Source organism: Cryptomeria japonica, chromosome 9, assembly GCF_030272615.1.
Source record: "Cryptomeria japonica chromosome 9, Sugi_1.0, whole genome shotgun sequence".
Taxonomy (NCBI): Eukaryota; Viridiplantae; Streptophyta; class Pinopsida; order Cupressales; family Cupressaceae; genus Cryptomeria; species Cryptomeria japonica.
In genome coordinates, this window is record NC_081413.1 from 530,435,925 (window position 1) to 530,450,016 (window position 14,092).

Consider the following 14,092-nt stretch of genomic DNA (forward strand, 5'->3'; position numbering starts at 1 on the left):
CTCGCCCAAATGGCTTCACTGCTACTTTCTTCCATCATTTCTGGGATATCATTGCTCGAGATCTTCATTTTGCAGTAGAAGAATCAAGAAAGAAGATGACTATGTTAGGGGCTTTCAATCACACCTTTTTGACTCTAATTTTGAAGAAGCAAAATCCACAACAGATGAGTGACTTTAGGCCCATTGCTCTATGCAACACTGTATATAAGATTGTAACAAAGATCATTGCTAACAGATTGAAGCCCCTTCTTAAACACATCATATCAGATGAACAAAGTGGTTTTGCCCCTGGAAGATCCATTGTGGAAGGCATTATTGTTGCTCATGAAATGCTTCACACAACCAGGAAGACCAAGGACTCTTGTATGATTTTAAAACTGGACATCCTGAAAGCTTATCACATGGTGGCAAGGATTTCTTATTTGATGTTCTTAATAAATCTGGCTTCTGCAAGGAATGGATCACTTGGGTCACGAGTTGTCTCTCTTCCCCCAAATTCTCTATTCTGGTTAATGGCTCATCCCATGGTTTTTTCTCTTCGACAAGAGGAATCAGACAAGGTGATCCATTATCACCATTTTTGTTTATCATAATGGTTGAAGCTTTAGGTTGATCTATAAGAGCTCTTTAGCAAGATGATCGTTGGGTTGGAGTTAATGTGGCAACAGGGGTTGAAAAAATGACTGATCTTCAATTTGTTGATGACACCATTCTATTTGGTTCAGCCTATAGGAGGGAAGCTAGAACTATTAAAACATGCCTTGATGATTACTGTATGGCTTCTAGGCAAAAAATCAACTGGCACAAATCTGAAGTGTTTTTGGTCAACACCCCACTTAACTTTCAAGTTGTATTATCAAGGATTCTTAATCTCAGAGTCACAAACTTCCCAGGGAAGTTTCTTGGTATCCCCTCTTCATTGGTAGCAACAGAACTCACTACTGGAAGCATCGTATTGATAAGTGCAAATCCAAACTTGCAACTTGGAAAGGCAAGTGGTTATCCTCTACTGGGAAGCTCACTATGATAAAGTCAGTTCTTTCAGCGCTACCTGTTTTTTCCATGGCTTGCCTGAGATTACTGATGGCAATTGAAGATGAATTGATTTCTCTAATGAGAAATTTCCTTTGGAATGGTTCAGATGACAAAGGGGAATTCCCTTTGATAGCCTAGAAAAATATCTGCCAACCAAAAAGGAAGGAGGTGCTGGCATTTGCCAAATCTTGATTATGAATTTAGCAATGGGTGCTAAGTTGGTTTGGGAGATTTGTAGCGGTGGGTAGAAAAAATGGGTAAGGCTCCTAAAACATAAATATCTAGATTCCCTAGAGCCTAAAAGGATTCTAACTATCAACAATCCTCCCAGAGGCTCGGCTATCTAGAATTTCATTATGGACAACAGGGAAATCATAAGTGATCAGATTACCTGGGATGTTAGGAATGGCAGGGATGCCTCCTTTTGGTTTGATTCTTGATCTGGTGAAGATGCCCTATGCCACAACCCCTCTTTGCAACCTATTATGGTAGAAACTTGTTGCCTTTGGGGGCACAATATCTGTGATTATGGTTATTCGATCCAAGAAAATGGTATTGCCAAATGGAAATGGAACTCATTGGACCAGCTGGACTTGGATCAGCTTCAGAAGGACTTGTTTACTGACATTCTCAACAAAAGGTTTATTTTCCCTTCCCCTGATAAGGACATTATTAGGTGGTGTGGTTCCTCCAATGGTAAATACAAAGTATGTTTTGGTTACAAACTGAAAGAAGTGGCTATTGATAAAAAAGACTGGCCCTTTAATATTTTTGGCATCAACATCTCCTTCCCAAAGTGAGCTCCTTTGCCTGGTTGGCTTGTCAGAGAAAAATCTTAACTCAAGAAAGACTCCAGTCAATGGGTATCAATGGACCCTAGACCCAATAGATGTCCTTTATGTATGGAACATGAAGAGACTGCGGATCATCTTCTTCTCCATTGCACATTCTCTAGTCGTTGCTAGTGGCATTTCATGGGAAAACTGAGAATCTTAGGCCCCTTCCCAGTAGGGTTGGATAACTGGTTTTTGCAATGGCCTAAACTGGCAAGTAAGGTTGTTTTTGCTGATTTTCTTTTTATCCTCCCATCTCTTCTGATTTGGGAAATTTGGAAAGAAAGGAACCGCAGAATCTTCCAGGGTAAAGAAATGAGCCTATTGTCTCTTTGTGGGAAGATTGAGAACCATCTGTCTGAGCTCTTGAATGAGGCTGCCCAATCCAAAACATTAAAGACAAATTTATTCACGAATTGGGATTGTAAGATTAAGCTGGTTTTTCCAAACCTCCTCATCCCTCCGATCTTCGAACTGGGTACCCCAGTGGATCAGACCAATCCAAGAGTGGGGGTGAATTGGGAGGCGCTAGAGGTTGGGTGGAGCAAGGTAAACTTAGATGGTGCTTCTATAGGAAATCCGAGTCAAAGTGGAGTTGGCTGTATTCTGAGGGACTCTGATGGTCTTTGTATAAAATAAATCTCTGAAAAGATTGGTGTGGCCACGAATAATGAAGTGGAATTCAGAGTGGCTTTTAGAGGTCTTCAATTAGGGAAGGAGCTAGGGGTGCAGAGAATTCATTTGGAGGGAGACTCATTAAATGTTATTAATGCGATCCGCTGTAATAGCATCCCTAGTTGGCGTCTTAACCAGTGGCTTCAACCGATCTTGGCACTGCTAGCTACCTTTGATGAATTTTGGGTTAGCCACATCTACAGGGAAGGTAATGGTGAAGCTGATAGACTTTCTAAATTGGCTATAGTCGTAGGTGATCCCACCTGAATTTTCTTCGATGATGTTTTTTTTGGGCTGGTTGGTGATGTGGCATTGGTTCCACCGGTTGACAAGCTATCCTCACTTTCCATTTAGGGGGACGCTCTCTGATTGGGTCTATTGATGGTTGTGCGCTCTCCGGTTCATTTCGCAACTTCCGGTTGTGGAGCAAATCACTGCTTTGCTCCCCGGTAGCCGCTTTACCCTTGATCATGGTTTCCGGTGGAGAGATCGACCATTTGCCATATTAACCTATTATGGTCTCTTCTTACCAATGAGATGTGATGCATTGCTGACATCATTGATTAGTGTCAGTTTTTGGCCTCGTGACAATTAAATATAAGTGTACTTTATTAATATCTAGTTATGACTAGATCCTCTCAAGATTTGTTTATGATCACTTGATGCTTAAAGTCAGTCGACACCAAGTTGAGGAGCTTTAGTGCATATGGTTTTTTGGATACTGACAGCTCACGTATGTGGATATTTATTGGGTATGAATTGCTTGCAGGGTGTCATATTCTCTGGTTTGATGTCATGCTATTTAACAATGGTATACCCTTCTTTCCATCAAACAATTGCTTTCCTTTCATGGTGAATCGTTATGGAGACCCCAATCCTCCTTGAAGCTACTTGTCCCTAGATGGCTTTCCTGGGCAAAATCACGGATAGATGTCTGCAAGAGGTCCTCTTCTCTCAGTATCCTCTTATTCTCCATAGCCTTCAGAGGATTCTAGGAAAGGAATTCCTCATGGCTTATCACAGGTATAGAGCCAACGCCAATATCCCTTCTTTTTTTCTTGCAATGATAATTTACATGGGTACTAGTAAGCAGAAAGAAAAACTACTAATGCAAATGATGTTTAAGCATTGCCTGTTGGGGGAAATAGATGTTTTATTGGATAATATTGATGCCAATCTTAGAATTCTACTACCCCAAAATTATTATATGTCACCAAGCAATGAAGCAGAGGTAAAGAAGCTTCTGATTCTTAATTCTCTAGATTTCGAGTCTCTCCAAACAACCTGGCCTAGCATCTCCAAGAACATTGATTTCCTGCTTAAAGCAACTGGCATACAAAGCGGTTTCACATCGGAATGGCAAGCAAAATTTCTCTGTGATGAAGATCTTGCGAGAATCGATGACTTTGGGATTTTGGAGAATGAAGATCTGGTGGATGGAAATGACTGGGGTTTTGGGTTGGGCGAAGAGTGGTTCCCAAAGGAGAAGGCAGAATCAGCCGCTCATTCGAATTGTGACACAGAATGTCCCATTATTCTGGATGCGGCTAATGCACTTGCAGATGATGCTTCTGAAGACTCTCTTCGACTCCGGTTGTCACTAGGCCCTCCGGTCTCTCTGCTTTTTGAGTTTGTATGTTTTTGTCTTAAAACCTTTGTATTTGTAAGAGGTTGGTATATGTTTGTACTCTTCCAGCCTTCAGGGCTGGTCTTTCTTGTGTTGGACTAGAGCTAAGGTAGGGGGTTTTCTTCCTGATTCTTTCCCCCTACCACTCTTTTTGAATCAGGCATTGTATTCTCCTTTTTGTTTAATACAAGGGTGCTGCCCCTCTGCAACTATTGACTTATTAAAAAAAAAAAATGCACACTTTCTCAAAAATCAAGCATTGTAAATTTATAAGATATGTACAACAAACTCCAATTGACTCCGATTTTATTTGATCATATTTAGGTTTATATTTTATTTATTTCAAAAAAAAAAATCTGTTTTCACAAAGAGTTATATATCAAATAATCATTTACACATTTTATATTTAGCTGTGAATTTCAAATGTCATAAATCTTTCAACTTTCTTGTTTATTTTTTATTAATTGTGTAAATTTGTCTTTAACATTTTGTTGTGTCTGAATTTTATTATATATGTTTTTTGACTTTCTATTTGATAACAAATAAATCCTTTAATCTAACCTCATCCCTTGTGAACTTTCTTTTTGCTCAAGTTGATGGCATTCCTTGGATCACTATTGCAATAAACAATTGTTATATTTAAAAAATAATAATAAAAAATATATAAAAAAATAGAAATAAATATAGTACTTTCATTCTATTGATCAATTAACTTAATTTCAAAATTCTATTGATTAGTTATTAATTAGTTGATTTTTTAAATTCATAAAATTTTGTGATATTTCAAGAAAGAAAATGTATGGAATGAGGGTCTCCATCAAGCATTAAATAATAATTCATTTGTATTACTTAAACTTTATTATCTATTTCCTCCTAGATGAGTACCATGTAAATTTTAGATCTATTGTAAACCCACTTTTATTTTAAATGCCTTTTCTTTTGGCATTTAAAAGTTCTGGAATACTCATTTACATGAAGAATTTCAAGCTTCAATTGTGCAGTGGCAATCTCGTAGTATACAATGCTTCTAAATGTCATTTCCTTTGTTATTAAAAATAAATTTACAGCTATATCAACCATGCGAAATAAATATATAACAACACTAGTTCTATTCAAATAAGGAAATTAGTCTACAATATACAAGTGATGGAGTACACAAAAAATTAAGGAAACAAGTTTTTTCTGTTTGAAGTGATTGTTTGTTGGGCTTTTTAAAGGAGTATTTTTTTATGCATGCTTTTATAGTAAAAAACCATAAAGGGTTTATAGATTCAAAGTCCATCAATTTTGAAGCGATAACATGGTCATATCTACGTAGCAAAATCTGACACAACTCTCTTAGAAGGTTTTATGGGATGAATATTGTGAAGGTTTTGAAAAATATACAAGAGATTCAATGGTAGGATTATAATTACACATTAATTCATCCAAAATTACAATTACAAAAAAATATATAGAAAATATAGTGAGATTGATAGTGAAGTACTAACTATTGTAGTTATAAGTTTTGTTTACATGAAATTGTGGATGGTAGTGGAGTACTTACTTTCTATAGTTCTAATTTTCTTACAAAAGAAATTATTGATAATCATTTTATTTTTTTTTTTAATATATTTTATGTCAACCTATCGATAAACATCTCTCTACAATTGTTGAATTCTCCCTCTTACCAACTAAATGTCATTTCAATAACATCAAGATTATGAAAAATGTTGCCACTTAAAGACACGATATTCAATGCACAAATATAAATTATAGTGAAACAAAAGCAATAAAATATTTCCTACATTTCATTGTCATCACAAGAAAATGATAAAAATTTAATAAAAAGTTATGGAGAGGACATTATGTAATTTAGGCCAATCAAAACATGAAACAAATCATTCATATAACTATCTTTCAAAGGATTGATAATAGAACAGATTTTTCAAAAATGTAAATAAAAAATAACTTTTATTCTATTGGTTGATTAATTAATAATCAAAATTATGTCAAGTAGCTTGAGAGGGACAAATAATAATAGTCAACACAAATCAAATAATTGAGTCTCCAAAGTCATTGAATTTAGTGATGTTTCACGGGGAAAAAAAATATATGGAATGAGATTCTTAACATATCTCTATCAAATAATGAGACCTTTTTCTTTTTTTTTTTATTGAGATTGAATTTGCTACCATATAAATATCTACAACAAGGCATTGACTACCTTTTCATTGCTCCAGCTTTATTATATCTACTCCCTTGTAGATATATACCATGTAAATTTCACACCCATTGTGGACCCACTTGCAAAGATAAGTCTGTATTCCTTGTTTAATAATTTAAAATACTATAGAGACTTCTAGCCACAAATAACTTCTTAGCTTGGTCTCTTTTTTTCTCAGATAGATAAAGCTGTTTTGATTTGTGTTTCGATGCTAAATATTTGAAAGGCCCAGAATGGTGGGTTGGAAAGCAATCTCATTGTAATTGGAATGGACGGAGCAATTTTAAAGACAGTTACCTTCAATCTTTTGTTGGCTCTTTCAATCTGCAGCGTTCTGCATGCACAACCAGGTTAGATATTCACTACAATTGTTTGCCCTTCACAGTAGAAGAATTTATATCTCTCTACAACTAACCTCTTTTACTGTAATTATTTTTGTTTTGTTTGATTATCATATATGTTTGTGAAAGTATTATTAGAATTTTTTTTTAGAGATTTTATATCAAATCTTGAATCATTCAGTATTTGAGTTACCATTAAGTTTTTTTGATTAAAAGCAAATTTTTAGTTTCTTTTGTTGTTGATCATTTTTTTCTTGCAATTTTTTAAGGGCGAACCTCGTCCCTTATGAACTTTCTCCCTTATGAACTTTCTGATGTCATCAATATGATAAATTTAAAATAATTTGAAAATAATATTTTATTTTAAATACAATTAATTTAAAACTTTGTTTCCAAATATTATAAATTTTGTTTTCAAAATATTGAAACTGCTGGTTTTTATTTAGTTTGCAATTAGGCAAGCAAAGTGAAATATTCAAATATTCAAATATTCAAATATTCAAATCTCCTATGAGCTTTCTGAATTTAGATGTGAGGATTTTGTATGTGCAGAATTCATCAGCCTGGACTGTGGCGCAGTAGGTCGATCTAATGATGCACGTGGCATTGGCTGGACCTCAGATGAACAATACATTAATTCAGGTGAAAAAAGAAGCATTTTGACTGATCAGTCAGAGGTGGACCAGCCATTTAAAACTCTTCGCTGTTTTTCTCAAGGCAAGCGAAATTGCTACAATTTACCTGCTGTGCGGGGAAGAAAATACTTAATCCGCGCGTGTTTCTTATATGGTAACTATGATGGCCGTGAGTCACAACCACAATTTGAATTGCTGGTTGACGCCAATTTATGGGCCACTGTTGTAATAAACAATAGTACCAAGACCTTTTGCAACGGAATAAACGCCATGGCAAGAGGTCCCTCCATTAATGTGTGTCTTGCTCGCAGTACGGATGATGTTCCTTTCATTTCAACCTTGGAATTTCGCCTGCTCATGCCGGCTATGTATGAGGTTGTAGGACAATATCTCTCTTTAATGGGCAGAGAACACATGGATTATGGAAAATTGTCAGAATCCCCTATTATAAGGTAGTTTCTTTATCTATAATTTTTACTATTTTTCTTGGAAAATAAATATACCAAGCATAGAATCAACACTTAAATAAAAGGAGAATCAGGCACTTCAGATGTTTTATTGTACTAGCCCTTCTTGTGACTTCATTTCATTCAGATCAAGAGTCACTACATAAAAGCTATATTTATTTAGAAACCATCTTCATATTACAAGTCAATCATGGAAGACCAAAGTCACAACTTAGAATTTCACTTTAGATCTTATAGAGAGTTGAATTTGAGTCTCCATAATGAAAACAGAACATTTTAACCAATTAATTTAGGACCACCAATCCCCACACTTCACTGTTCAAACCTGTGAGCTCAATGATCTGACAGTTCATATATATACCTGAACGACAAAGTTGCATCCAATGCCATTTCTTGTGGGCCAGCTTTCCTACCTAAACCCTCGCCAGGATCAATACCCACATCTTTCTTTCTCGAATGTGTCCTCTTTTTTAGTTGCTTTGGTGGACTTGTTTTTCCAAGAGGGCCCTTACTATTCTTAGCCGGCCCTACTATTCTAAAGGAATATGTAGTCTGTATATATATGTGTGTAAATGCATCGTATAATATATAAATAACTATTGACTTCAAAGTGGTTTTGTGCAGATATCCAGATGATGAATTTGATAGGCTATGGGTCATGGGAGAAATATATGATACGGATTATAGGAACACCACAAATTCCATTCCTTCCATTCCTTCAACAGAGGAGTTCCGAATACCATCAGCTGTGTTAGAAACCGCCTTGGTGAGCAGCAACAAGAGCGTGGGAAATATTAGATGGAATTGGAATGTTCCAGAAATTGGTGAATACTATTTTGTGATGTGCTTTGCTGAAGTAGAACAACTTGACGTTAATGCAATAAGGGAGTTCAATATAAGTATCAATGGATATTCATACCAGTCTACTGTTACATTAGATAGCTACCTCGATTCGATTTTCGTCAAGTATGGACCCATCAACGCTGATAGCTTGGAAAATGTCCAATTTTCTCTTGATCCTACCAATCGATCGAGCGTGGGTGCAATTATTAATGCCTTGGATATCTACCAATATAGGAGGCTACCCAACAATGGAACTAAAAGTGAAGATGGTTTGTATTGCTGAAAATTATTTAATAGTTATATATGTAGGGAAAATGTGTAAATCTGATTGCATACTAAAACATCTGTTAGTTTTACAGTGAATGCCATTGCTGACATTGTGAGGCACTTCAATCTGGAGAAAGAGTGGATGGGTGATCCGTGTCTTCCACAGAAATATAGTTGGGATTGGGTGGATTGCAATCAAGACTCCTCACCAAGGATTATTGCAGTGTAAGTCTCTCCCTAAACATTTGCCTTCATTTAATGGTGTTAAGAATGTTTATGTGATGCTATGTCTTTTAAGGGAAGAATTAGTATCTTGATTAGTATGTTGATTTGATCGTCTATTGTTTAGATTTTTTCAAAATAAAATTTTTCACTTAAATATGTAGATAATTTTTATTTCATTTTATTTTAGTTGTTCATATTTTGTTGGATCTGTGAACATTTTAATTTTTTTCATCTTTATTTTTGACACGGTTTAGTTACATTTTATGTATATGCCTCTATTTCCATCGAACTTCAATTAACAATGAAGAAACTAAACGTACAGGACACTACCCAATAGGCATCTGAATGGAACTATACCTCCAAGCTTTTCCAATCTCTCTGCTCTTGTTAAGTTGTCAGTCACAAAGCCTTACTACTCACATTTTTTTATCATTTTTACCTTGTTCAAAGTCAATATAAGGTTGGGCTTAAACAACACACTAAGCATACATTTAGTGTGTGCTGTTTCATGTGGACCTCGCTTTCAATGTCTTTTCATTCTATTACCAGCATTAAAAGCATGTTGCGACCTACATAAAACAACACAAACTAAGTATATGACAGAAAAAATATATTTATGAACAACCATTAGAAGGAAGCACTGAACCAAATAGCATTTAAAACGGGTCCACATGAAGTCAATACTTAGTGTGTGTTGATTAAGCCCAGCTGTCAAAATGACCAAAAACTGTGTCCTTATCCCTGATTGCAGGGACTTGGCAATAAATAATTTGAGTGGTTCAATACCAGAGGCTCTGGCTACTCTATCCAATCTTATATAACTGTAAGTTGAAACATATGCATCTGGGTATTTCTAACTCGTGCTATATTATTCAGATTATCTACAGTATTGTGAGAAATTTTCTTTTTGAGATACAGGAATTTGACAGACAATGACTTAAACGGATCAGTGCCAATTGGTCTGTCTGAACAAAAGCAACGTGGAAAACTTTTTTTGAGGCAAGTTTTTCTTTTCTTAAAATGTAAATCAATCAGTAATTATATTGTCCGTATGATTAGATTCCTATCAGGTAATAATTCTGTTATATTTTGCAGTGTTGATGGCAATGAAAAACTTTGCCAAGTAGGCATTTGCAAGGATGGCCGAAAAGGAAAGAGTAGCAAAACACTATTTGTTTGGTTAATAGTGGCAGGAATTGCAATACTTATATCCTTTACTGCAATATTAATCTTTATAAAAATTAAATCAAGCAGAAAAATTCGAAAAGGCAAGTCATCGTAAATCATATTCCCCTTTGACATTTTGCTCTTTACTTGTGGATTTTCATTTTGATAAAATGAAACATATTCTTGTACTGAAAGGGACAAAATGCAGGGAAAACTGAAACAGGACATTTAAATCTTGACAATTTTGATGGATGTCGACCATTCAGTTTCATAGAGATAAGAGCTATGACTAGCAACTTTCAGAGGGAGATTGGAAAAGGAGGATATGGATCTGTTTATCTTGGTTGTCTTCAAGACAAGGATGTGGCCGTCAAAATCTTGTCTGATAAATCACATCAGGATGCCATACAGTTTTCCACAGAGGTATAACCAAGGACTCATTCATACCCATTTTATATTTAAAACTTGAGAACTTTAGTCTCTCCAATAAAAACTAGAACTAATGAAGTTTAGAATCTTTAATGTTACAAGATTTCTACAAATAATGAGATTTTTATTGTCAGTTGTCAGTTCAATGTTTTCGATCATACTTCATCTATGGTCCATCACATAAGATATTAGAAATTTCTAACATACGGAGGATGGACATAGAATCTGATCCGAAACATTGATGTAAAAAAATTCACACAAACAAATTCAAAAACAGCAACAAGAAAATCTTTAATGTCTTTGATTATAATGATCGAAACTAAGAACAATTGCTGCAGGTAGAAATTCTCTACAAATTACACCATAAGAATCTCATAAAATTTATGGGTTACTGCGAAGAGGAACAAAATTTGGTTCTTGTATATGAATACATGTCCAATGGAGACCTGCGACATTTTCTTGATGGTATGCTTCGCAACACTGCAAAATTTTATGATTTAGAGGAATGTTTTCTGGTTGCTTAATCAAAGGCCTACGTTGCTTGGTTTCAGGTCAAACTTCTTCAAGAAATTATCTAGGCTGGGAAAGAAGACTCAACATTGCATTAGATGCTGCTCAAGGTTAGAAATAAATACTGTAGAATGGGGAGAATGTTGATTTTCGTGATCAGATTAACAATAATGAGCAGGAAATAATAATGCAGCCACAAGAATTAAAGCACACAAATAGAAAGGGCACACAACACAAGTTTACCCTGGGAAAACCTCCCTCTTGGAAATGAAAAACCTAGCAACAAGATCCAAGTTTAAATTAGTCAATATTAGCATACAACTTTGTTTATTGCACTTGAAGCAACATATAAATAAGAACAGCAGAATGAAAATTCCAAACTAGAGCACAAAGAATTGCTTGATAGACTTATCTGCACTATCGAGATTTGCTGTTTGCTGTCATGCAAATCATTCACAGAGCATATGAGTGAATTTGCTGACTGTGGATATGATTCGCTACCACTGAGACAATTCGCTGTTCCTAGGAATGAATCGTTGACACAAGAAGATAGTTCGCTGCTCTTTGAAGGCTGATTCACACAAGGCTAGCAATGAATAATATGAATGTGTATTGTGTAGAATGAATCTTGTTTATATACAAGATTCATGTTGAAGTCTTTTAAGTCGGCCTTAAGCAATTCTCTTTATTTTGCATATTCTACTTTGCACTTTGGTGCCTAATTTGGGGCCTACATAACTTGCAATTTGTGCCACGTTACCTTTTGGACCCAGCCCTATTGCTTGTCCACACATTATATTTGGATCCAGCCCTATAGACATCAATTGCTTAATCCACACGTTACATGGGAATAGGACCCAGCTGAGTCTCCACGTTACATCTAGAAGAAAGGACCCAGCTGAGTCTCCATGTTACATCAAGAAGAAGGGCCCAGCCCTATAAGGATTCGAATCCTTATTTATTTTCCTCACTAAGTTACAATAAACTAACAAAGAAAACTAAAAAGCTCGGTGCTAATCTTGAAAAAGATCATGGGGTCTAATTCTTGCTTAACTTTTTGGCAGGATTGGAATATCTACATGTAGGATGCAAGCCAAGCATTATTCACAGAGATGTAAAGGGCTCCAATATTTTGTTGAATGACCAAATGGAAGCAAAAATAGCAGATTTTGGGTTGTCAAGGATGGGACCATTGGATGGAGCTACACACGTATCTACCCTTGTAAAGGGTACCATTGGATATCTAGATCCAGAGTAAATATGCTTTTCTTTTCTTTATTGATACTCAATTCAATTATATATGTGGATTATTTAAGGGTTTTTAAACCTTTAACTCTTACAGTCCATCAATTCAAGTATGATGTAGAGAACCTTCCCCCTACCCTGTTTATCTCACACCCAGTTACCTTTGAAAAAGGGAATTAACCAGGAACAAACTCGTGCAGGAAAGGGTCTCAGATAGCTGCATTAGCAATGCATAATCTCAGTCTATGAGTCTATTTATAACATCTGAATTTCTTCCCCATTAAGGATGTGCATAATTAAGGAGGTGTTGAGCTGCTAGATGTCCTAAATCTTATACCGAAGTAATTTGATCAAGTCACTTATCCCTTGGCCATTTCAAAGAAGAGGTTAACGGCTTTTTTAAAGGTCATTTATGCTTTGAATCGTTAAGAGAGGAGTTTGATGGTTTCAGTCAACTATTATCTAAACAATCTAAATAGAAGATTGAGAATTTCTTTTATAGAATGGTTGATATCTTTTTGTTTTTTTCAATATATTGGTAAAATAGACTTACTAGTTGGTTTTTTACAGATATTATACTACAAATCGATTGACAGAAAAGAGTGATGTTTATAGCTTTGGAGTTTTTTTGATGGAGATTATTAGTGGAAAACATCCTCACTTTGTAGATGATTCAACATCTAACAGTGAACACATACAAATCACTAATTGGGTAATAATAAAGACATTTTTTTTAAATCTCAAACTAAACTTAGAATAATTAGAATTTTGTTTTCATTATTATTTTGAAATAGTTATGGACTTTGAAAACTCAAAATATCTAATCTTAAAATTTGATTGTTGATACTAAATTATAAGTGGTTGTTTATGTCAGGTAAGGGCATCCCTATTAAATGATGGCATAGAGAACATTGCAGATCCTAATTTACTTGAAAATTATGATAAAGATGCAATGTTGAAAGTGGCAAATTTGGCAATGGTTTGTACTTCACCTCATTCTAAGAATAGGCCTACAATGAATGAGGTGGTGTTAGAGTTAAAGGAAGCACATCACTACTCAAATGTGGAATTCCATGAAATTGCATCCTCTCATTCTCATCCTTCTTTACAAAGCTCTCATAATGTGGACTCAGATGTGTCATTATATTCAGTTGGTAGATGAGGTAGAGGAAGATGTTACAAAATGGGCAAGGGAACACTCACAAGAAACCAAAATAGCAGTAATGAAATCCTACCTCTATTGTGGCTTATTTCATTTTATTCACATCAATAGCCTATAATAACCTTTTGTAAAGAAAATTAACATTTTTACAAATATATATATATATATATATATATATATATATATATATATATATATATATATATTGTCGAATTAAAAATTTATAACTTTTGACATCCATGGCTTGCCTTTTGATAGAAGTATGGGATCAATATTTAATCACCCTCCTTTTTATTGCTAACATTTTATATGATTCACAAGTTGTGACTATTAAAAATGTAAAAGCTTTAATTTTTAAAGTTATAGTTTTAATTATTATCACATATACCATATTTATTGATCTATTTGTTATTACACTTGCATTG

At 34.9% G+C, this 14,092-nt stretch overlaps 1 protein-coding gene across 2 annotated transcripts; it reads left to right on the plus strand.

Annotated features, from left to right (window-relative positions):
* The first annotated feature begins 6,579 nt into the window (after positions 1 to 6,579).
* LOC131077061 (probable LRR receptor-like serine/threonine-protein kinase At1g51810) lies at positions 6,580 to 13,782 on the plus strand. Of its 2 annotated transcripts, XM_059211564.1 has the most exons (13): positions 6,580 to 6,726; positions 7,270 to 7,804; positions 8,444 to 8,643; positions 8,758 to 8,931; positions 9,022 to 9,154; positions 10,073 to 10,153; positions 10,250 to 10,422; positions 10,530 to 10,744; positions 11,089 to 11,215; positions 11,302 to 11,370; positions 12,325 to 12,514; positions 13,076 to 13,217; positions 13,380 to 13,782. In XM_059211564.1, exons 1-13 carry the CDS (start codon positions 6,645 to 6,647, stop codon positions 13,665 to 13,667), a joined length of 2,409 nt encoding a protein of 802 aa, XP_059067547.1. In that variant the 5' UTR covers positions 6,580 to 6,644; the 3' UTR covers positions 13,668 to 13,782. The 2 variants fall into 2 exon arrangements, with proteins under 2 accessions (XP_059067547.1, XP_057870446.1); XM_058014463.1 differs by having other exon boundaries at positions 8,444 to 8,931.
* The last annotated feature ends 310 nt before the right edge of the window (positions 13,783 to 14,092 follow it).

Excerpts from the sequence above, each read along its gene's own strand:
- LOC131077061 (XM_058014463.1), top strand. The coding sequence starts at position 6,645 with ATGGACGGAGCAATTTTAAAGACAGTTACCTTCAATCTTTTGTTGGCT. Across the intron at positions 10,423-10,529 it reads AAGCAGAAAAATTCGAAAAG|GGAAAACTGAAACAGGACAT; the intron begins GCAAGTCATCGT and ends GACAAAATGCAG. Across the intron at positions 10,745-11,088 it reads CCATACAGTTTTCCACAGAG|GTAGAAATTCTCTACAAATT; the intron begins GTATAACCAAGG and ends CAATTGCTGCAG.